Below are 24,638 nucleotides of genomic sequence, written 5' to 3' on the forward strand. Positions count from 1 at the left end.
CCTGATGGAGTCCCTCCTGTTGTTCTCAAGAATTGTGCTTCTGTGCTTACACCCTGCCTAGGCAAACTCTTTCGCCTTTGTCTCTCAAGTTGTACCTTTCCTTCTTGCTGGAAGTTTGCTCTCATTCAGCCAGTCCCAAAGAAGGGTGACCATTCCCAACCCTCTAACTATCGTCCAATTGCTTTAACATCCTGTAACTCAAAAGTTTTTGAGTCTATTCTTAATAGAAAAATTTTAAAGCATCTTTCCTATCACAACCTTCTTTCTGATCGTCAGTATGGGTTCCGTCAGGGACGCTCCACAGGCGATCTTCTCACCTACCTTTCAGACTCCTGGTCATCCTCCTTTCGGGACTTTGGCGAAAGCTTTGCCATTGCACTTGACATCTCAAAGGCTTTCGATCGAGTCTGGCATAAATCTTTAATTTCCAAACTGCCCTCTTATGGTTTCTATCCTTCTATCTGTGCCTTCATCTCTAGCTACCTTTCTGGTCGTTCTATAGCTGCTGTTGTAGACGGCTATCGTTCTTCTCCTAGATCTATTAACAGTGGTGTTCCTCAGGGCTCTGTCCTATCACCAACTCTCTTCCTTTTATTCATCAATGATCTTCTAAGCTGTACATCTAACCCTATCCACTCATACGCTGATGACTCCACCCTTCACCTTTCCATTCGATTCCCACAACGTCCATCTCAGCAGTTACTTCAAAAGCAAGGGATGAGGCTATGGCACACCTAATGTCTGACTTGGCTCGTATCTCTGACTGGGATAAAAATAATCTGGTTGTTTTTAATGCATCAAAGACTCAGTTTTTGCACCTATGAAACCGACAAATTCTTCCACAGGTATACCCACTTATGTTTAATAATACTCAACTTAATCCTGCATCATCCTTGAACATGCTTGGGGTTTCATTTACTCGGGACTTGTCTTGGAAAGATCATATTACATCTCTTGTAAAATCTGCTCCCAAGCGACTGGGTGTGCTAAGCCGACTCCGTTCCTTCTTTGCCCTTGCACAATTGTTGACTCTATACAGGGGTTTTATCCGCCCCTGTGTGGAGTACAACTCTCATGTGTGGGCAGGCTCCCCACATACAGCTCTTCTCAATAGGGTGGAGTCAAAGGCTACTCGTCTCACCAACTCTCCTCCTCTTACTGACTCCCTTCAACCTCTGTCTCTTCGCCGCAATGTTGCATCTTTATCTCTTTTCTATCGCTACTCGTACTTCAATGGTCACTGTTCCTCTGAACTGTCTGCATGCATTCCTCCACTTTTACGACGGGTGCGTAGCACCTGTCTAGCAGCAAACTCTCACCTCTTTTCTGTCCAACTCTCTAATGCAAGAGATAACCGTTACTCCCAGTCCTTCATTTATGCAACAGGTCAACTCTGGAACCGTCTCCCTCTGTCTGTATTTCCTGCTTCCTATGATCTCCAGTCTTTCAAACGCAGTGTGTCCAGGCATCTCGAAATGAATGGATCTTGAATTTGGCTCTCTCTTGTATTTTATTTTTCTCTTGGAAGGAACAGTTTTGCGAGCTCATTGCCTTTGGTTCCTTCTTCCTCACATAAAAAAAAAAAAAAACATTTATTCCTTGCAGCCTTCCATCCGCTATAATCTCAGCCACCCTTTCTTCCTCTACATTTAACAATCTTTCAAAATACTCTCCCCATCTCTTCCTTACTGTATCCATCTCAATTAACATCCATTCTCTGCTTTTACTCGTTCTTCCTACCCAGACTCTCCCTTTCGCACCTTTTTTACTTCCTTCCAAAACATTTTTTTATTCTGTTGAAAATTCTCAGTCAACCGCCTACCCCACCTCTCATCTTCTGCCACTTCAGCATCACGCACAGCCCTTCTCGCCCTATTCCTCTTTTCCTTATACCTCTCATATGACATCTCATCCTTCATTTCCAACCACACGTCATATGCATGTCTCTTTTCAGCCACAGCCATACTTACTTCTTCCCACCATCATTCACTTCCTTTTCTTACACCACCACCCACACGTCTCACACTACACACCTCTTCCGCATGCTCCACCACAGCACTCTTAAACAACTGCCATTCCTTCCCCACATTGCCGTTTTCCTGATCTGTCACTGTGTTCCACTCATCTTTCAATTTCTTCTAATACTCTCATTTTCTCACTTTTATCCAACTCACTCACTTTCAAAACCTCCCTGCCACACCTAACCCTCCTAGCTCTCACCCATCTCTTACCTACTCTTAACTTTCCCACCACCAGATAGTGATCAGACATACCTCCATCCTTCCCTCTCAGAACTCTCACATCCAACAATCTTCCTAGTACATTCCTGGACACAACCACATAGTCCATCAAAGCTCTATCAACAACCCTTCCACCCTCCTGTCTCACCCATGTATACTTATACCTTTCTTCTCAAACAAGGTATTTCCAATTACCATCTCACGCTCAACGCACATCCCTATCATTCTTTACCCATTTTCATTTCTTTCAGGCACACCATGCATACCAACTACACCTTCAACTGCTACATTTCCCACTCTAGCATTCAGATCTCCCATCATGACCACAATCACATTCGCTCCAAAACTCTGCAGACACTCATCAACATCATTCCAGAAAGACCCTCTCTTCTTCATCCCTTTCACTACCCCCATATGCACTCACAAACACCCACTGTCTATCTATCTATCTGTCTATATCTATATCTATAAATCTATATCTATCTATTTATATTTATATCTTTATCTATATCTATCTATCTATCTATCTATCTATCTATCTATTTATATATATATATATATATATATATATATATATATATATATATATATATATATATATATATATATATATATACGTAGATAGACAGATAGATAGATAGATAGATAAATAAATAAATAATGTATATATATGTATCTATCTATCTATCTTTCTGTCTGTCTCTCTGTCTGTCTGTCTCTCTGTCTGTCTGTCTCTCTGTCTGTCTGTCTCTCTCTCTCTCTCTCTCTCTGTGTATATATATATATATATATATATATATATATATATATATATATATATATATTAAAACGTCTAATGGAGAGAGATTTGCCAAGGAACTGGAAGGGAGTAAATGTAGTAGCAATAAAAAAGGGTGGCAGCAGGGAAGAACCATTTAATTACAGATCAGTGTTTCTTACTAGTAATGCTAGTAAACTGAGTAAAAAAAATATATAAGGAAGAGATGGGTTGCTCATTTAGAGAAAGTAAGATAACCTCTACGCCGTTAGGTTTCAGAGAAGGTACTTTGTGTGTAACAAACTTGCTAAATTTTTATGAGCTTTTAATGAGTTACAGGAAAGAGATGGGTGGGTGGACTGTATTTAATTGGATTTCAGGAAACCATGTGATAGAGAACCACATGAGAGAAGGGAGTTGGAGAGGTTGATTTGGAAATTCAGAAATAATGGTGGCATAGATGGTGTTTTATTTAAATGGATGAGGAGTTACCTTACCCGCAGACAGATGAGAACTATGATTAGAGATAAGTTTTCAGCGTGGAAGAAAGTGATAATTGGAGTGCCCCAATGAGCAGTTTTAGCCCCCATTGTGTTCTGATATACGTAAATGATATGACCAGCGAAGCTCGATCATATATGAATATGTTTGTTGATGGTGCAAAAATCACGAAGTAAATAGTTGCAGAGAGTTGCAGGAAGATTTAGATGAATTACATAAATGGACCCAAGTATGAAAGATTGATTTTAACACTAATAAGTGTAAAATAACTGAGATGGACATAAGTAAGAGGAGGCCAAATTGAGATTACAAAATGGGAAAGGAAGATATCAACAAAGGCACTGAGGAGATAGATCTGGGTGTAATAATACAGCAAGGATTATCGCCAGAGCAGCATGTAAATATGAAAACTAGTGATACATCATTTATTGATGAACCTAAGAACAGCATTTATTTACATGAGTGAGGAAATGTAAGATAAAATGATAATGACAATGGTAACACCAAGATTGGAATATGTTACCATGGTATGGTCTCCTCATTTAAAGAAATATATAAATAAATTAGAGAAGGTACAAAGAGTGGCTACAAAAATTATACCAAACTTAAGGGATTTCCTGTATGAAGAGAGATTTGAAAGGTTAAAATGGACTACATTAGACTACATAATGGGAAGGAAGCGAAAAAGGAGATATGATAATGTTGGATAAATGTCTATTTATCTATCTATTGCCAGACGCCTTAATCCCCTTTGGAGTGGCCACAAACAAATCGTCTCCACGTCACCCTGTCCCCCGCCCATTTCATTGCCCTGCTCCCAACTCACACCCCCCTCTCTCATATACCTCTCTACCCCATCCCTCCATCTCATCCTCGGCCTCCCACTCCCTTTTCCCTCCTCCACCTCACTCATATACACTCTCTTCGTCAGTCTTTAACCCTCCATCCTTTCCACATGGCCAAACCACCCCAGTGTGTTCCTCATAACGCTTCCTATCACATCCACATCCACACAACAACGCTCCTTTATATCCTCATTCGTCAGCCTGTCTCTCCATATGACTCCACAGGCTCCTCTTCAATAACTCATTTCCACTGCTCTCACTCTTGACTTGTGTCCTTCCAACATCGTCCAAGCTTCACTTCCATACGTTAGAGTTGGTATCACAATACTGTCATGTAGTAACTTTTTCACTTCCATGCTCACTTCCCTGTTTCTTATCACTGTTTTCAAGGAACCAGCCACCTTTCTTCTCTGCTGTACCCTTTCAAGCACTTCACCCTCCAAACCTCCATCCTTACTCATCACACTACCCAAGTACTTAAACGTACTCATATTTTCCAATTCCTCACCATCCAACCTCGCTGTACATTCACTGACTTCACCTCTCTCAAAGACCATCACTTTACTCTTCCCTACATTCACCTTTAGATTCCGTTTCTTACACACTCTCCCAAACTCATCCACCAAGCCTTGCAGCTCCTCTTCGTCTTCACTCAACAACACAATATCATCTGCAAACAACAGTACAGGGAGTTTCCAAACACTACCCTCTCTCACCAGGGCCACTCCAACATCCACTACCCTACCTTGTACCTCTTTTATTACCCAATCCATGTACAGATTGAACAACCATGGAGACATGACACATCCCTGTTTCAACCCAACCTTCAAAAAGAGAAAAATTCACTTAGTTCACCATCCACACGCACTGCAGCCTTAGCACAATCATACATACTCTTCACAGCATTCAACAACTTCCCATCTACTCTATATATTCTTAATACTTTCCACAATCCTTGTCTATCCACCCTGTCATATGCTTTCTCCAAATCCATGAAAGCCGGATACAACTTCTTTCCCTTCTCTAGAAACTTTTCCATTAAAGATCTAAGAATGAAAATCTGATCTACACAACCGGTGGCTCAATCGGTAGAGAGGTGGCCTGTAATCCTAACGGACCCAGGTTCGAATCCCGGCTGGGGCAGGGAACAGTTTAAGGATTTGAATTTCATTAAATCAGGCTTTACTGATCTACCAGAAGACCCGCCGACATGTCATAAAAATACCCCCGCTAATACCAATACACCAGTCCTGTATGAGACAGCCCTAGCATGTATTCAATATGGACGGTGGGTATTAGCGCCGAAGTGGTGACATGTAGAGGTTTATGGTATGTAGGAGGACTGCTGGGCCTTGATAGCAGGCTGTGAAGCCTATGCCCAGAGTCGGACACATAAAAAAAAAAAAAAAAAAACTCTTCCCTTCCCAAAGCCTCCCTGTTTCTCTCCAACTAATTCCTCTGTTCTTTCTCTAACTCTTTCAATAAGTATCCTACCATACACTTTTCCTATTATACTAAGAAGACAAATGCCCCTATGATTACCACACACTTTTTTTTCCCCTTTTTCCTTTGTACAAGGGAATAATTATACGTGACTTCCAATCCTCCAGGACTCTACCTTCCTCCCAGGCCAATCTGCACATCTTCCACATCCATCCTACTACTATCTCTCCCCCATGCTTCAGCATATCACCACACACTCCATCAATTCCTGGGGCTTTCCCCAATTTAAGTTTCTTCATTGCTTCCGCAACTTCTATCCTACTGATTTCTTCCTGTCTTCTCACCTCCCTCCTTCTCCCAGCCATTCCCCAGCCACTTATACTCACATTACTTCCATCCTGTATGTTCAACTATTCCTTAAAGTGTTTTCTCCATCTGCTCACCTTTTCTCCCTTCTCCACTAGTAATCTACCATTTTTATCTTTCACTCCCCTGCTAACCTCACTTCCACCCTGTCTTACTCTCTTCACCTCTTTCCAGAACATTTTCTTACAGTCCCTCCACTTTACACTCAAATTCCTTCCAAATTCCTCATCCATGCTCTTCTTACTCTCTCTTACTAATCTTTTCACCTCTCTCTTTCTTTCTACATATAACTCTCTCTTCCGCCTCTCAACTTCTCCACGCCCCTATTTTTCATCCATTCATTGTATGCTTTCTTCTTTTGTGCCACAGCCTGTCTCACTTCTTCAGTCCACCACGCTGTTCCTTGCACCCCCTCTCCGTCTTCTCTTCCTCCCACACACCACATCACGTGCTGCACATATTTCTTCTGTAAATATCCTGCACACACCTTCCACGTCCCCCATCTGCTCCAATTCATATTTGCCCAATCGTTCCTCCACTTCTCTCTTATACTCTGCCTTTTTCTCATCCTCTTGTAACCTTTCCACTCTCCTTGCAACTACTCCTTCCTCTCGTCTTTCCCTTCCTCTATTTCTCCATCTTACTTGAATCCTAATTCTGGCCACCACCAAGAAGTGGTCAGAAAGTCCACTCCCCCAACCTCTATAAGCTTTTGCATCCATTACACATCTTCGCATCCTTTCATCCACACACATATAATAAATGTACGCATGGTAAAGTGAACACTGATAGAGAAGATTGTATTATAGGAGATGAGGGGAAAATGAGAGGACATAGTTTTAAGTTAAAGATACCAACTTCCCCAGGTGATGCAAGAAATTATAGCTTTCCAAACAGAAGTATAACCAAATGCAATAATTTGGATGAAAATGTGGTTTGTGGAAAGAATATCTGTGGTTTCAAAGCAAAACTGGACAGTTACTGTATATTACAGGTAAACTGTGTAACAAAGAATTTGTTTATTCTTTTTTTTTGTCTTGTTAGACTCGGTTTTCCACACTGATTCCAAAAGTGTATGTTTTGTTTGTCTATCTCTAGTTTTTTGTCAAAAATTGGCAGTTGTTTACTTCTGGTCTTGTTACTGCGCGCCGATGTAATGGCTGACGTAATGGCTGACCATGAGGACATCGTCGATGACATAAGGGAGAGTGATGATGAATCGTATGTTGGAGAATGTTCCAGAGACACTCCACACCATTCCAGTCGGCAAGAGCTGGATGGCTTGATCCAAGATTTAGGACTCACCAAATCCAATGCTGAGCTGCTGGCGCCATGTCTAAGTGAAAGGAACTTGTTGGATCCCAGTTGCATATTTAGTTACAGGAATCGCCACGGCAAGTTTGCATCCTTCTTCAAATTTTGTGAAGAACCCTCATTGTGTTATTGTTTTGATGTTAAGGGTTTGTTCCAAGCCATAGGAGCAGATTACAAGGCCTCAGAATGGCGACTCTTCATAGACTGTTCTGTGAAGAGCCTAAAAGCTGTACTTTTGCATAACGGCAATGCACTCTAATCAATTCCAGTTGCACATTCTGTGAAAATGAAAGAAGGCTATAAGAAGTGATGGTGTGTCTGACAAAGATCAAGTACTCAGACCACCATCAGGAGGTTTGTGGGTATTTCAAAATGATTTCATTCCTACTTGGAATGCAAGGTGGTTATACGAAGTACTGTAGTCATGTTTTTTATGCTTGTGGGACAGCTGGAGCGATGCAGAAAATTTCGTGAGGAAAGACTGACCTCTCAGAGAGTCTCACACCAGCCTCGTGCAACGTTCTGAGAGCTCCACTGATCTCCAGAGAGAAGGTATTGATACCGCCACTACCCATAAAACTTGGTCTTGTGAAACAATCTGTGAAAGCCACCGACAAGGATGGCGATGCGTTCTTCAATGTTTCCCATATTGAGTGTGGCAAAGGTGACTGCTGGCATATTCATCGGGCCGCAGGTTCGAAGAATGCTTGCAAGTCATGAACTCCAGGGTAAAATGACCGATGATGAAGAGCGCGCTTGGAAGGCTTTCAGAGGGGTTGTGGAAGGTTTTCTGGGCAACCAGAGGAGACCAGATTCCACACAGCTCATCGATGACCTGATCGGCGCATTCCACCACCTCGGATGCAGAATGTCAATCAAATTGCAATATCTGCATTCCCATCTTGATTTCTTCATAAGCAACTTGGGTGCAGTCAGCGAGAGGCATGGCAAACGGTTCCACCAGGACATTCTGTTGATGAAACCAGATATCAGGACAGGCGAAAGGAGACAATGATGGGCGATTACGTTTGGGGAATGTTGCGCGATTGTCATCACAGCTACAGAAGAAAGTCAAGGTCAAAAGTGCTTTTCTAGATACTATGTGCCTTGCATTCCTTGTGATGTTACTGTTTGCTCATTTTCTAGTTATATTCATAATATACACCCGGAAATATATAAATTCTTTGATATTTTCAACATTCTCGAAATGATAACAAGTTGCAGTTCCTGTCCTTGTATGATACGTCTGTTGCTGCATAAATCCTGTGACTCTAGATTTACACAATAACAAATAGCATATTCGGAATCTGTGCAGTGACACTGATCAGAAATAGAGAAAAAATCAACATAAACCATAAATGATTTAATTTTTTTATGCAGTGTTACTGGACGTGGGACAACACGAGCTTATCTTCAGTCTTGTAGAACACAAATAAATACACACACACACACAGATGGGGGGGAGGAACTCTGATCAAATCATAATACTCAGTCTCCCTTTGCGAGTTATCAGGTGTATAAAATAAATAAAGCCAAAATCCATATTCGCAAATATTAGGATGCATTTTAACCTGTCACGTCCCGAGCTATTTCGCACCTCCAACACCCCCAATCCCGAGGTATTTTCGAAAAATTTTTTGGGGGGGCTAAAACCTCCACTTTTGGTGAGAAACATCGAAATTTCATAGAGAAATCGCTCACCTGAGGTTTAAAATACTCGATACAGGTAGCAGTACCTCCTTGCCTTTGGGTTTTCTAACAGGCTGGCACCAAAGAAAACGGGTTCTGTGGGAGGGTAACTACTTCACACCACTCATAAACGGTATTTATTTATTTACTTGGTACGACTTTACATGAGTACAAGAGTATATTGGTTTTCAAACAGTAATATAGGCATTATAAGCATTGTTTCACTCACTAACTCATCACCATACCTGACCTTCTTTTGCTACATTACCTGATCATCATTTCTGACTGTTTCTTCCTCTAATGCTATGTAAACTTTGTCCTCCACATTGTCATCTGTTGTGGAATCACTCTGGCCCTGAATGTCTTTATTGGCCAGGTCACTGGTAACAGGTGAATTGCTGAGACAATGGGATGGGGGGGTGAGGGGGATGTTATGCAGTGTAAGGCATTGTCCCTGCTTGGCATCTTGAAGAGGAATAGAGGAAGGTGTCCCGTGTACAGGTAACTCGCACGGAACACGATCTCACGGAATGCGCTCGCAATTATACACGGTAAGGGCTGGGATACATATTAGACAACGTAAGATTAAAAAACCATTATGAAAACTACAAATTAACGCAGGAGAGGCCTTTGAAAGATCAAATCCTCGAACGTCACCGCAGCGCACGGTTTGTTTTGATTACGTGACGATCTAGGTGGGAAATTATTCAGTGAGTGAGACATTCCCGAGTACAGTGGCACAGTATTTGTAAGTTAAATATTTACAGTACTGTACTGTTCCGGTAAGTTTATGTGCAACTTAAAGTACTATTAAATAACGTTAAAGCAAGAAATAAAGTCTTATAACCAGTTTACCTGATAGGCGTCAGAATATTGCCTTTTTTATTTGTTCGTTTTTTCCACAGTGCTGTTCAGTATTTGTAAGTTAAATATTTACTGTTCTCGTATGTACTGTACTTGTAAGCACTTAAATAAAGTTAAATCATTAAATAAAGCCTTGTAACCAGATAACCCGAATTATATGATTACCCAGGATCGGCGTCGGAATATTGCCTTTTTTGTTTGTTCGTTAAACTCTTACTGTACTGCTTTTCTACAGTACTGTATTTGTAAGTTAAATATTTACTGTTCTGGTATGTACTTGTAAGCAATTAAAGCATTAAATAAAGCCTTGTAACCAGTTAACCTGATTTATATGATTACCCATGATCGGCGTCGGAATATTGCCTTTTTTTTGTTTGTTCGTTAAAGACTTATAATAAGAGAAAAATACATTTTTGTCTTGGTATCTTTACCTATTTGCTCAGGTTTGCTGTAATGGTTTGCAACTTATAGAAAACTGTGAAAACTTTCGGGAAGTGAACGAAAATCTGGGACATGACCTTGACTTCACCGTCTCACGTATCAACAGTATCATCTGTCAGTTCACCACCGGCTATCGTGATGAGTGAATGTACGATTTTTTCGCTCGTGGCCATGCCTAACCACACATAGTTACACCCATTATCTCGACCCAGACAGAAAATACAACCTTTTTCCTCCCTTGCAAAACACAAACAACCACCCTGTTTACGAGACAGCAATATATATTGCGAAAATAACAAGGTAAAATGATAAAGATGAACGTAAAATGATTGAGAAAGATGAACATGTTATGATGGAAGAAATACGTTTTCCCCGTCTGTAAACGTATTTATTTCTGCTTTGTATCTGTATTCGTAATAATTAGACTTATTGTTAGTTCTGAAACTGCATTACGATTCTATTTTTAGCCATTCTCGTGGTGTGGGAGCTGGAAGTTGTGACACAACTTCCTTATTGCTAATCGGACTGACCCTCCACTTTATTCTCCCGTGGTAGAGTCTAGCCTTGCAGGACGTGCAGTTTTCTCATTTAGGACTGATAATTCAACTCTTTCTCTCCCTTTTCCAAGCATGGGCACAACGATAACGTAAAAAATAACTCGAAACCACCATAAACATATATCAAAAAGGTGAAAATGTATTCATAACATTTTTTTTTTTCCAGCCATTCCTAACAGATTATGTACTGAAATCATTCGATATCACAGTACTGCATTTCTAAGTTAAATATGTACTGTTCTGGTATGTACTTGTAAGTTAAAGCACTGGTACCAGTTAACCTAATTTATTACCTATGATCGGCGTCGGAATGTTTCCTTGTGTTTACGTACAGTATTTGTGTGTTGAAGTTTTGCTCAGGAGTACTGTATTTGTGAGTTATAACATTAAATAAACCTAACCACTTAAAGTGCTTTCTAGTGACAGATAACAGCAAAACAACACATTTGGGGGGTCTAGGGAGCAAAATACGGAGTAGTTTAAATATACGCGATTTCGCACCTAACACGGCACGGTAGGAACGAAACCCTCGTGTTCCGTGCGAGTTATCTGTATACGTACGAAAAATCACGCGTGAAAATTGAAAATTGTGCAAATTAGGGACCTTGCAATTGCACGACGTACCAGTATGTCGTCGGAACTGGCAAATGCAAAATGTTACAACGTACCCATACGTCGAAGGGACGCAGTGGGTTAAAGACTGGATATTACAGACAGTGGGAAAGATGACCTGAGAAAGAAGGTTCCAGAGTTGACCCCTTGCATACAGGAAAGACTGAGATCATTGGCTGACTCGCTTGTTTAGTATACGAGCATAAGGGTGTATTGCTGGGTGAATGCTGCGTGCCAGCCTTGGTGGAAGAAGAAAGCAAACAAGCAGGTTCAGAAGAAATGACTACAGTAGGAGAGAGAGAGAGAGACAGAGACAGACAGACAGACAGACAGACAGAAAAAAAGGAATTATGCAACATTACCATGGAGCGAGAGAGAGAGAGAGAGAGAGAGAGAGAGAGAGAGAGGCTGAAGGGAATTAGTGACTGGGGAAGAGTTGGTAAGATGAACAATTCTCGGTTCTACACTGCATAGATGTGATGAATGTGGTATCCCCAACACACAGGTAAGAGCTGTACTCTATGCATAGGGCAAATGGTCCCTGAATAAGTCAGCAACTGCATTAGGTTAAAGAGAGACTGGAATCATTTAACACATCTAATCTCTGTGAAGCTATTTTTGCAAGATATTTTTCATATGGTCTTTCCAACAGACATCATAGGAAAAAGAGACAACAAAACGATATGAGATGAAAGCCTGTGTTATGTGCTATTGAAGTTAGGGGACAGTTGTGTGAAAGATTGTGCTCAGTTGAATGATGAAGGATGTGAGTGTCTTAAGGTATTTCAGACCATAAGTTTTCTTTTATCCAAATCAGAAATAAACAAAAGAAACCAGAAAATGAGGGTGTCAAAACCTCATCCTGTGACTGTTGCAGCGGCTGTTAAGATGGAAGCTGTGAGATTCAAGTGGAAAGTTAAAGTCTTCAACATATAAGTAGACGGGGCTAGGCTAGATGTACAAACTAAAATATTATTGATGAATAGGAGAAGATACTAGGTAAAAGGACAGAACCCCGAGGAACGCCACTGCTTCCAGCATTAGAAGAACAATGGTCATCCACAAAAACAGCTACAGAACGACAGAAGAGGAAACTTGAAATGAAGGCTCAAAGAGATGGAGAGAAACAGTAGGAGGGCAGTTTAGATATCAGAGATTTGTGCCAAACTCAGTGGAAAACAATTAAGATGTCTAGCACAACAACCAAAATTAAAAAAAGAAAGTGGATGACCAATAATCTGAATGGAATGTTAACAGATCACAAGTGGAGTGTCCCAGATAGAACCCATACTGCAGTCAGAAAAAAGGTATGAAAGGAGACAGTTGAAAAACTTGATGCTGAGCACAGATTCTGACTTTAAAAATACAGGGGATGAAAGCAATGGGATTGATACAGTATATAGATGAGTAGGAGCAGTCACCATCCTCAGGGACAGACTAATATGACAGCAGTTTTCCAGCACGAAGGAAAGGCACAGGTTGACAGGTAATGAGAAAAGTCTACTTAAGCCAAGTGCTACAGTAGCATTGAAGCCCGGCTGCTGAAAACAAAAACAACAGGAGGGGCTCCATTAGGTTTATTAACCCATTAGTGCCCAGAGTTCCTGTGCGAGGGAGTCTGCTGGAAGGGTACTGAGTGTACCGCCCTCCACCTATCGGCTCATAGTCATGAAGCTCATAGGTCCCTACCTGGGGGTTCCCTTCTTTATTAGATTTTGAAAATGCCCACTTTCCTCCTTTATAGAGAACACTGGGTGCCAATGAGTTAAAGGAACTGATAGATTTGCCAGTGTTTAACCCATTAGTGCCCAGAGTTCCTGTGCGAGGGTGTTTGCCGGAACGGTACTAAGCGCACTGCCCTCTGCCTATCAGCTCATAGTCGTGAAGCTCATGGGTCCCTATCAGGGGGTTCCCTTCTTTATTAAATTTTGAAAATGCTCACTTCCGTCCTTTACAGAAGACACTGGGTGCCAATGGGCTAATGATATTAGTACCCAGGGCAGAAAGATCGTCCTGTAAATTAATATTACTGACAGTCATAAGCAGGCCGTAGGGGTTGGAGAGGGAGATTAGGATGGGAATCGTCTAAAGCAGAAATAGAAGACAGTCTGATTGAAGAGTTCCTCATTATCTGTGGAAGAAACATCTACAGACTCATCTGAGTGGAATGAAGGAGGAAGAGAAGTAAAGATATTGAAGAAATTTTTAGTCATGTATGAAAACTGATTTAGAAGAATCTGAATAGGAAAGTTCAAAGAATTTAGAATAAAGTAAGCTGCTTTTGGCAAGACAAAGAACAGCCTTAGCTCTATTCCAGGTGGGAATGCAGATATCAGATGATTCGGGATCAGGTTAGTGTCGGTATCATTTTAAAACAACCTTGCTGTAGAATTAGAGCAAGCGTCATCAAACCAAGGTTTACTTACCATTAGTTAGGGGATAAAAGATGGAAATGCATGGTCCATGTCCGAAAGGATAACCTAAATGCGTAAAGAACACTCATATGGCTGTCACCCATGGAAGCAATAATCATTCCAGGGGAAGTAAACAAAATACAGCCCTTGGACCTACAGACAACACCTCTTAGAAAGGTCCACAGAGCTTACTGAAATGACAGAATAGGTCACTGAAATCAGGTTGATAACTGAGGTGCAAAACGTTAAAAGAAAAAAAAAGAAGAAGACTGAATAAGCAAATGGATTAATTGTAGGAAAGAGATCAGACATGTTGGAACTCTCAGGGATGAGGGTAAGGGCCTGTGTAAACTGCTCCAGGTCTTTTTGATTAGAAAAGATGTAGATTGGTTCACCAGTTGGATCAATAAATGGAAAGCAGAGCCAAATATAGTGGTGAAGATTCAAATCACCAAAATTGGAATATTTAAAGAAGGGAGAACTGGAAGGTGTGTGTTCCAGTTTTGAAGTAAAATAGCTAAAGAATTAAGGACATCAGTAGAATTAGAGATGTGTAAAAACACACAGATACATTTATTCAGAGACTGACAGGATACCGAAGCCAGAGTGAAGACTTTGGGAATATGACAAGAAGTTAAGTTGCTTTGTATGCAAATGCAACAGTCACCTGGTATTGAAATAAATATAAAGTAGGGCACAAAATATAGGGCTCCTGTCAGCTGCCTAAGTTAAGTGAGTTTCAGTTAGAAAAAGGAAATAAAGTTTTGAGAAAGTGAGATGGTGTTCAACAGAGAGGGAGTTAGGGGAAATGCCATGATCGCTGCAAAAACTAATAGAATGGGAGTAAGACAACAGTCCTGGATGTTTTATTTGTTCTCAACTGGCCGTCAACACGAGGGTGTCGAAGTTGGGTATAGTTCACCAGCTTCCCCTTCCCCTGCTGGAGACTCCAAGGGTAGTTGTAGGCTTAACATTATGTAAAAAAAAAAAAAAAAAAAGAAAAGGTGTGCTGTGTAACTTGCAAGTACTGTAATTTCTTGATTATCCGGATGATCATTAGCCTACCCGCACAATTCATTAACTGGACGCTGTGATCGGGCTGTTCCAAACCATTATTCATACACTGTTTCCCACTATCCGGACAAAATGCTTGTATCTGTTTGGAAATTATGGTTGTGCAATAAACTTTCGCCCTGACAGGTGGGAATGGCCCGGTGGCGCCGCCATGTCTGGCTGGTTATTTTAACCTACGTCTGCCAGAGACCCCCACCCACTCACTCAGTATCAGTTCCTGTGTTGCAATGTAACAGTTGTTATAGCAGAACACGTGGTGGTTTTTGTGGTTGTTTCCTAAATGCTTCTGGCCTTGGTATTCCTTGCATGCCTCTTCATAGAGTGTGTGATGATGGTCCCTTCACCAGGGAAAAGGAAGAGTGTAGTGCTGACTCGTTAAAAGTGGGAGATCCAGGGTAAGTTTGATGTGGGATGGTCGAACTGTGAGTGTTGACGTTGATTTTACTCCAGCTTACTGCACTGTACCATGAATTACTCTATTTTACCATGATTTTATACCGTTATACCATTCTGTTTTTTGTGCCCACTGCATTTCTAGGTCTGCTTGACCAGATAGTGTTAAACAACAGGAACAACTGTTGTATGATGTACTATAATGGCCTTTTACAGTAGCTTTCAAAGTTATGTACGAAAGGGGGCCAAGGGAGAAGTCCACTATCCAGATGAAGCCACTCCCCAGACATGCCTTTGGCTCTATTAAGTCGGATAATCGAGGGATGACTGTAGTTTGGTGTCGACAGGGTTTTCTAAAGGACAATAACATGACATTTCCCTATTACTGGAACACTGAAAACGATCAGTAATGGAAGATGGTCAGGTGCTGGATCTTCAAAGCTACTGAAACTGGACCCTCAGCACTCCCTGTCACCAGCTTTCCATCCATCTTGGGAGGGCCAACCTGCTAATCTCCTTGAAACAGGAATAAGGTTCCTACATGAGAGGAAACTGCCACTTAATGCACATACTTGAATGCATGATCCATCAAGGAAGATAGCTCCGAAATGGAGCTCTAGTGATAATATAAGGACCCTTTCCAGGTTCTGACTGTATTCCCCTTTTGGTATAGAGGACAGAGATAACAAGAAGTAGCTTATATTACCTTAGTTTATCTTTTCATACGTTAAAGCACCCTACTCTGCTGTACACTGTCCTTCCCTGAAATAAATATCTTAACAGAAACTTCATCCTGCGGCTCAGCTCTTTCGCTGACGTTGGTACAATCTGGCATTATGCTTTTTCCTAATGATTTTGTTCATCTGAGAGAAAATGAGCAATCAAAGAGTTAAATTTTCTCCGTTCACTCTTTTGCTCCTATACATATACTTAGTATATTATAAAGAATAACACCAGACGATATTTTTACCCAATAAATAATAGAAGTCACCGGATTATCCATACTTGGTATGTGTATACTGTCGTAGCAGGGCGGGCAGCTCTATTATACATGTCCCAGCTGTGTTTTTACCTGTTCTGAACGACAGCCGATCCGTAGGGCTGAGGAACATCAACTTTTGTTGCTGGAACCTTATCCATTAAGCTAACTGAAGAATTCATCTTACCTTTCCATCACTCTCGTATCGCAAGAGTGACCTAGCAGACTGGATCAGCCGCTGACGAAGGGAGGATGTGGATGATGGCGGGAAGGGTCTGGAGGGGGGCACCCGGTGAGGCGGTACGGTGGTAGTGCCGAGAGCGATGGAAGGAGAGGAGACACTCTGAAGTTCATCCTGTATTTCCTTCTTCATCTCTGACAATGTGTCATCCTCGTCCTCCTCCTGAACATGGCCATTCAGTTGTTTGATGTCGTTTATTTCTGGCCATCAGAAAAAGCAGGTATTTAGCTCGTAATCTCGTTACCTTACGAGGTTTTTAGTACCTCTTCCTGAGCCACAAATTTTGCATATCTTACTTTACTTTTCTCATATATCATCATCATCATCATCATCATCATCATCATCTTCATCGTAAAGCTCATCATGACCATTGTTTCCACCTAGGGATTGGGTGAGGCAGAGCCCAGAAGGTAAGGAAAGAGATAACATGACAAAGAGATCACTATCAACAGCATAATACCCTGTGAAATGGGCCAGAGACACATCTACTAATAATTCATAGCTTTTTTAATATAACACACATTGCCTACGTACCATAAAAAGAGAATATTAATGAGAAAATATGCAGAATCAACTCTGTAAGGCAGAAATATTAGAGAATTTTCTAAGGTGGCCAGAATGAGGGCCTATGTCTTCATTTTTTGCCCTCCCTTCTTTCCACTGTCCTTACCCTCATGCTTCTGGTGTTCTTCCCCGTCCAAGAGAGACGTTGCCAGCTGAGCGTTGACTAGACTGTGGTAGAGACCGTCCTTAGCCATCAGCTCGTCGTGGGTTCCCTCCTGTCCACAAACATCTTGTTAGCACACGAGGTAGTATTAGATTCTGTCCAAACGATTAATTATATCCATCATAACTTTTTTTTTCATTAAAAAACTTTTTATATCTCAAAATTTCACCACCATCAGCATTACCAACATCATCACCACCACCACAACCACGATCATCACAGGAGAAGAAACCTATTAAAACCTCGGCAAGGAAAGTTGGCACTATATTCCCTGCGTGTCACAAAAGACAGCTAGAATTGCTGAGAGCATTCAATTGGAAACCTCTCATCTAGGTTCCTATTTCTAGAGGTCTTAGGCATATGACAGTGGTGCATAATATTTTCTACTTCATCTGAACCAAGGAAACTGAATTAAACCACCCCCATGTCCACAGCAACCAACCTATGGCTCTGATCTTCACAGGGCAGACTAGCTCCGTCCTGCTCAACCACCCACCACTTCTTAACCTGTACTCGTCTCCACCCATCTTATGCATATCTACCTCAACATCGAACTTTAGCAAGGAATCGGTGGCTTACATCTTTCCACAGCCACGACCACGCCTCATATAATGCCCGTCATCACAGGGTGTACTCATTCCACACTGCCCCACCATCGTCTTAGTCTAGCCCACTTATTTCTTTGTGTTCAGCCTACACAGCATTTGCTCCCCTGCACCTTATCAGCCTACCTACAACCCCCATCTTTACAGGATATACTTTTGCCAACATGCCCCATCACCAAACTTTCCAAGCTCATCCCGCCCACTCGTCGCCTCTCATCCCACCCACTTCCACTTTGATTTAATGAAAATCTACAACAGGCCGACTCATGCCTATTTTCACAGGATATACTTCCCTTACAACGCACCATTATCCATCCACTGAGCTCTATAGTATGGAGAGGCTTTCTCATGGGCAGCACCGCGTAGTTCGTGTAACCGCCGCCAGGGGCCTAGGGCGAAGCTAATGTTGTTGATGAACTACACCCGACGCCCACGCCTTTCGAAATCAGGTGATGAATTCGGAAAATATAGTGCTATGGTCTACTGCTTGGCTTACGTAAACAACAGCAAAACAGAAACAGCAAGCTAAGAACAGTGATCCATTTGTGTCACCCCGGTGGAGGTGGCGAATGCGGGTGTTTCAGTGTGGCGGCCAAAGTTACACGCTCGCTTCGGAGAAAGCCTCGCCATATTATAGAGCTCAGTGGTGGTCCCAGCCCACTCCATATTCTATACACCACCCAGTCCTTAATGGACTGTTCTGATTTATCTTAACACTATTGCACCGATAGGGTATTCCGAGATATGACTTGAAAATCTGAGTCGATGGGTTAGACCTCATGATATCTTGAAGGACCTGAAGACCTGAACTTTGATGTGCACAGCACATACCTCCACAATCTTGCCTTGGTCGAATGCCACAATCTTATCAGCAGTCTGGATAGTGGAGAGTCGATGAGCTACAACCACGGTGCTCCGTCCCTGACTCATCTGAAGAAACACAAATTCTGTACAGTTTACAGTGTTGTTAACAACACTTTATAGTAGGCTAACAGGGTTAATAATAATAATAATAATAATAATAATAAAGCCTATTAATGCCTATCTACTGCATGGCGGCCATTAAGGCATATATTCAGTTTTTGTTCAAGCCTTTTCCTCCTCCAGCATTCGATGCAGAATTGTCGATTTTTCAGTCTATATCCCTATTTCAATTTATACAAGAACAGATTTGGGTCAAGAAGACTGAACCCAAAGGAACTGGTACTGAAGTACAGCAGGCCTTAACTGACCTTGTCGAGGGCGTGCTGCACCAACGCCTCGCTTTGGTTGTCCAGAGCAGAGGTGGCCTCGTCCAGCAGTAAAATGCGAGGCTGACGCACCAAAGCACGAGCGATGGCGATGCGCTGTTTCTGACCGCCAGAAAGCTGGGCGCCACGCTCGCCAACCTCAGTTTCATATTGCTGCACAGAAACCAATATTCACGTTACTTATCAACTGACTATGAGAAAAGATGATGTCTGATAACTTATTTTTGTCTTGGTCAATATACAATAAATAGGATATATGCTCACATTTTATCTATTTATTGACATCTCTCGCTCCTCCATAATGTGTATTGTGTACCAAATCTTTCCATCCTACTCATGTTCTCTGCTTGGTTTCACTGCCATGAGCAACAACTGTGTGAAACGGCTATCCTAGAGATGTCCAGTCTTGAACACATTCCAATTTTTTTTTTTTTTTTTTTTAGCAGAAAGAACTACCAGTGTCTGCTAAACACAACTTTCGTCTCTCTTATGTGATCTTTAAGCTTACATTCAGACTCACCCTGTTAATTAATGCAATCATTAGCATTAGTTCCTTCCTGATACACTGGAAAGTACTATGTCTCTTGGTCGGACATATCTCTTTAATGCTGTTTTGTAGCTATCCGGATATCCTAACTGTGCGGTCTCTATAAATGTTTTCAGTAATTTGATATAAATTCTTCGAATTCCTCTTATCACAGCGGGTTTTTCAAACGAATCTTATATTTTCTCCTATTCAATAAAAGCCCTACACATAATATGAAGCTTTCTTAATAAGCTGATTAATGATTCGGATATGGTATAGTGTTGGGTAATCGCTGTGATTTTCTTTTTTTGGGGGGGGTGAGGGGAGGGGGGTTTGCACCTAGTTATTGCTTATCATATTTCTTGGGATTTGTAAACATTTTTTACAAAACAGTGAAAAGGCTTAGAGAAGAGCCGACATCCACATAGTCTTTTTTTTTTTTTTCCATAGTATGATATACGACCTTTTCCGTTATTTGGATACTGTCTTGATTTCTAATCATTCGTAGTTAGTTTTATTATTTTGTTGAGAGCAAACTCATCTAAATTTTTAATATGACTGCTGGTGAGACCTTCATCACATCCTGCATTACCCTCTTCATTTCTTTCATTTATTTCTTACTTCTAATATAGTGCTGGGAAACTTTATGTTCACAAAAAAATTAGTTTTCTCTATCCTGAACTAACTCTTTGAACATGGTACCCTGTTGCTATTGTAAAGCTTTACACTTATGTTTTTTTTTTTTCCCCGTAATCTAAAGAACTGCTTATAGTGACATATACAGTAAGTTGTTGAGGTCTGTACTAACCTTTGGGAGCTTCATGATAAAGCTGTGAGCATTGGCCTCCTTGGCAGCAGCCTGGATATCATCGGTAGAGACGCCTTCTCGGCCGTAACGGATGTTCTCAGCTATTGTGGTGGCAAACAGCACCGGCTCCTGTCCCACCACTCCTATCTGTTCCCTCAGCCACCCCAGGTTCAGATCCCGAATATCAGTACCATCCAGTAACACCTGTCAGGTCACCGTTCAGAAGCCAAAGACCGTATTCGCATCAGCTTAGATTTTTTTTTTTTTAATACTGTACCTTAAATCTCGTTGATAAGTTCATGTATGCCAGTATAATACCGCCTGAGATTATGTACAATAGTACTGTATAAAATATCGACATGGAATATGCAAAAATAAACTAGTAAAGAAAAGGTGCTGAGCAGCTTCCATAAATGATGTGAATACAACCCCAGCGCAGAAAAAAATAAATAAATTTGATTACTTAAAATGACTGTAAGAGGCATTTACTTTGCCCTAAATATAAATAACCCATCATTACAAGAAGATAATCTTTCCAAAGTGTTCATACTGACGCGGCAATCTTTAACTGTAACTAAGTGGAGGTCACGTTTTCCCTAACTGCGAATTGGTCTTTTCATACTTTTATGACCGTATAATAAGGGAAGCATGGTAGCATCATATAAAATAATTTATTGGGAGGTTTTGCATTTCGACACTAATCAAACTTAAAAATGAATTATTTTTCGAGCGGTCATGGCAATACTTGTGCAGCGACAGAGATCATACTGATGGAAAGTAACTGGCTTGTGTTTATTTTGATCATATCACTGTGGAAGCCTGTAAATATTTTCAGATCTCATCCCTTTAACTGCCAATGACGCACTTATACATTGTGTTTAGGCTTAATGCATACTGCCTCACATAAATGAAGAAAATTCTAGCATTCTAAAGTTTTAATGAGATGCTTTTCAACTTTTCGCATACTAGAACTTCCTTCAGGTTAACCAAATCATGTTGTTGTATATCAAGTAAAAATAATACACCGACAGAATGTGATAAGAGTTAATTAATTTGAGAGGGAGATCTCTGGCAGGTGATGAGCAACTGGTTAAAGAAGTAATCTTATTTGAAAGGGAATGAGTTCCATCTCTGGGTGAAACCAAGAACAGTATTATGATTTGAATTTTGTTAAAACAGACGTAAAGGTCTAACACAAGATCTAGTGGCGTAATAAAAACAGACCCACCAATATCACTGTACTGTTTCTGAATGAGTTCGAGAATGCATTCAGTATGGACGGTGAGTATTAGCGTCGAGGTGATGGCATGTGAAGTTTATTAACACGTAGGGTGACTGTTAAGTCTTAAGCAACGGGATTTCAAATCTGTGCTCCAAGTAGGACATTTAAAAATGGGGAAGAAAAATTTTTTGGATTAATACCTGCCGACCGCACGAGGGTCATATATGTGGACAGTCAATTTTGTGCTTAGTCTCTATTACATCTAGGCGGCCAGTGATGCTGCTGGGTAAAGAGGGAGAAGAGAAATCAAATCAATATTGTATACTGTACAGTGCCAGCGTCGGGGTCATAGAAGCGTTGCATGAGCTGGACACAGGTGGACTTGCCGCACCCAGACGACCCCACCAGCGCCACCGTCTGACCCGGCTGCACCTGCAGACTGGCACCACGCAGCACTGGCACGTCAGGCCGGGACGGATAGTTAAAGTGCACGTCACGCAGCTCTGGAATAAGAATGCTTACCACTGTGGGATGGTGTTCTTGATGACATGGGAATCTTCATTATACGAGCACCTATATTTCTGCAATTAGCTTGCATTTTACATCCCCTCCCTTGTATTGTATTTATATAAATTTGGTTTCGACAGACTTTACGTCAGCAACGTACAAGAAAATACAGAGAGGTAATGACCAGAATTAATCGCTTAGGAAAAGGTGCCACGGAATCTCCAGAGTCACTCAAAACACGATCCTAATGCCGATAGACTGAACGAGCCATTAAGCAAGAAAATCATTTTTTACAAAGTCACAGTCTTTCCTTAGAATACGACGCACAACAAAGTTACGTTCATGTCTCCATTTGTAGTGCAGGTGAACAGACACTTTTAGGAAACAAACCTTGTTCAAGAGCATGACCTGCCAGTAATCGAATTTGGATTTTTTTTTTTTCATTGCGGGTTAGATTTCCTAATTACTGCACCAATGCCTCACCTGTTCTAAGACAGTTCATCCCCATACATTTTGTCATTGAACATACAGCCAACGGGCAACAACATACCGGGAAATTTGCAACTTATCATTTTCGCTACTGGAACACTGCGTCACTGTTATTTAAAAAATAATAAATAAATAAATAAGGCTGGTTATAGCTACAGTCTGAATGCGTACTGAATAAAACTGAAAAAAGACAGAAGAGCATGTTCTGAAAGTCCCATCACCAGTTCAGTGACGCACATTAATAACGTCATCCAGGCAGTTTTAGTCGTGAAACCTAAATTACTTGCTGATCATTCTCCCCAGAGCCATACTGAAAGAACAGCAAACTAATCCCAAGTGTACTTTGTTGTTCTGGAACTGAAAGCCAAATTTTTGTAGGTACAGGAAGTACGTTATTTTGGACATATCGCCAATATATTACACCGGAGGTAGGTGGCAGATGGCATTTTTGCCAATGATATAATGACGCTGCAGCACACACATCTTGTAATCGTGCTGGTTCCTGAGTAGATAGGGCAGCTGCCTTTATGTTTGATATAGTTTTCTGACTTTCCCGTAAAGAAACGTCATTGTGGTTATGTTCTCAGGTCGAAGAAATAGCCTTCAAATATTGATCAACTGCTGCTTGAGCATTAACCCTGTCAGTTCTTACTTCACACCACCAGTATTTCTGAAAGCCATCAGCATTTGGTTTATAAAATTAGTAGACATAGTTATCATCATCAGCCAGTCCCTTGACATCTCGCATGCACTTCAGAAAGAATGACACTATCATCATCTTTCACTGCGTCTGGGCAAACCCTGAACAACCAGTCAACTAACCAAACAACCGGTACAGACTACCAGATGTTTTATCATCCGAAGTCTCTCTCTCTCTCTCTCTCTCTCTCTCTCTCTCTCTCTCTCATTCTCTCTCTCTCTCTCTCTCTCTCTCTCTCTCTCTCTCTCTCTCTCTCTCTCTCTCTCTCTCTCTCTCTCTCTCTCTCTTCCTAATGTCTTTCAGTCTGTCGTCTTTGCAAATATTGCATACACTATTATCATGTAACGGTAGTAAAGTAATAATGACACTGCTTTGATATATGCTGGCAGGCCTCAAAGTCTGCAAGTAAAGTCTCCACATGTTTGAGGATGACGAGGATGTACTGTACACTGCAGCCACAATAAATTCCAACTTTTATATAAAATCCATGTTATGCCAAATGACATCACATTCCATGTTGAAGTGGTTAGAAAAGAATATATATAAAACACTGAAGACATCTTCGATGTTGTTTCTTTTGAGAGTCTAAAAACCAGATTTGTAGAATGCATGACCTGCGTCGCACCTTGAAACCGTCAAAGAGGGGTTTAGAAATGGCTGTGGTGGACAAAATAATGTGTACGACAGGCTGGGTAGTAATATTTACGCTGTGGAAATGGGTGTTGAATTAATTGTCCGAATGCTTTAAACACTTAATTTGAATCATCCTCCAAGACGGAAAGTGTTGGTGGTGGTGGCCGTACGGGAAGAGTATTGATTTTTTGTGCAAGAAAGAAGGAACCAAAAGCCAGCAGCCCGCAAGACTGTTCCCTCCAAGAAAAAAAACAATAAACAAGATAGCAGAGAGCCAAATTCAAGACCCGTTCATTTCGAGATGCCTGGACACACTGCGTTTCAAAGACTGGAGATCATAGGCAGTAGGAAATACAGACAGAGGGAGACGGTTCCAGAGCTGACCAGTTGCATACATGAATGACTGGGAGGAACGGTTAACTTTTGCATTAGAGAGTTGGA

The 24,638-nt window shown here is 41.2% G+C and overlaps 1 protein-coding gene across 1 annotated transcript in view; it reads right to left on the reverse strand.

Annotated features, from left to right (window-relative positions):
* The window catches only part of LOC145391509 (ATP-dependent translocase ABCB1-like), a 298,980-nt gene that overhangs the window by 66,720 nt on the left and 207,622 nt on the right, over positions 1 to 24,638 (reverse strand). The window contains exons 12-17 of the mRNA XM_080266138.1: positions 22,199 to 22,371; positions 20,647 to 20,850; positions 19,295 to 19,465; positions 18,894 to 18,992; positions 17,401 to 17,509; positions 16,677 to 16,930 (exon numbers count right to left, since the gene is read on the reverse strand). Coding sequence (XP_080122264.1) covers positions 16,677 to 16,930; positions 17,401 to 17,509; positions 18,894 to 18,992; positions 19,295 to 19,465; positions 20,647 to 20,850; positions 22,199 to 22,371 — 1,010 coding nt within the window. The remainder of the gene's footprint in view (positions 1 to 16,676; positions 16,931 to 17,400; positions 17,510 to 18,893; positions 18,993 to 19,294; positions 19,466 to 20,646; positions 20,851 to 22,198; positions 22,372 to 24,638) is intronic.

This window comes from Coenobita brevimanus, chromosome 18 (assembly GCF_032717465.1).
Source record: "Coenobita brevimanus isolate Jiangsu-jjx chromosome 18, ASM3271746v2, whole genome shotgun sequence".
NCBI lineage: Eukaryota > Metazoa > Arthropoda > Malacostraca > Decapoda > Coenobitidae > Coenobita > Coenobita brevimanus.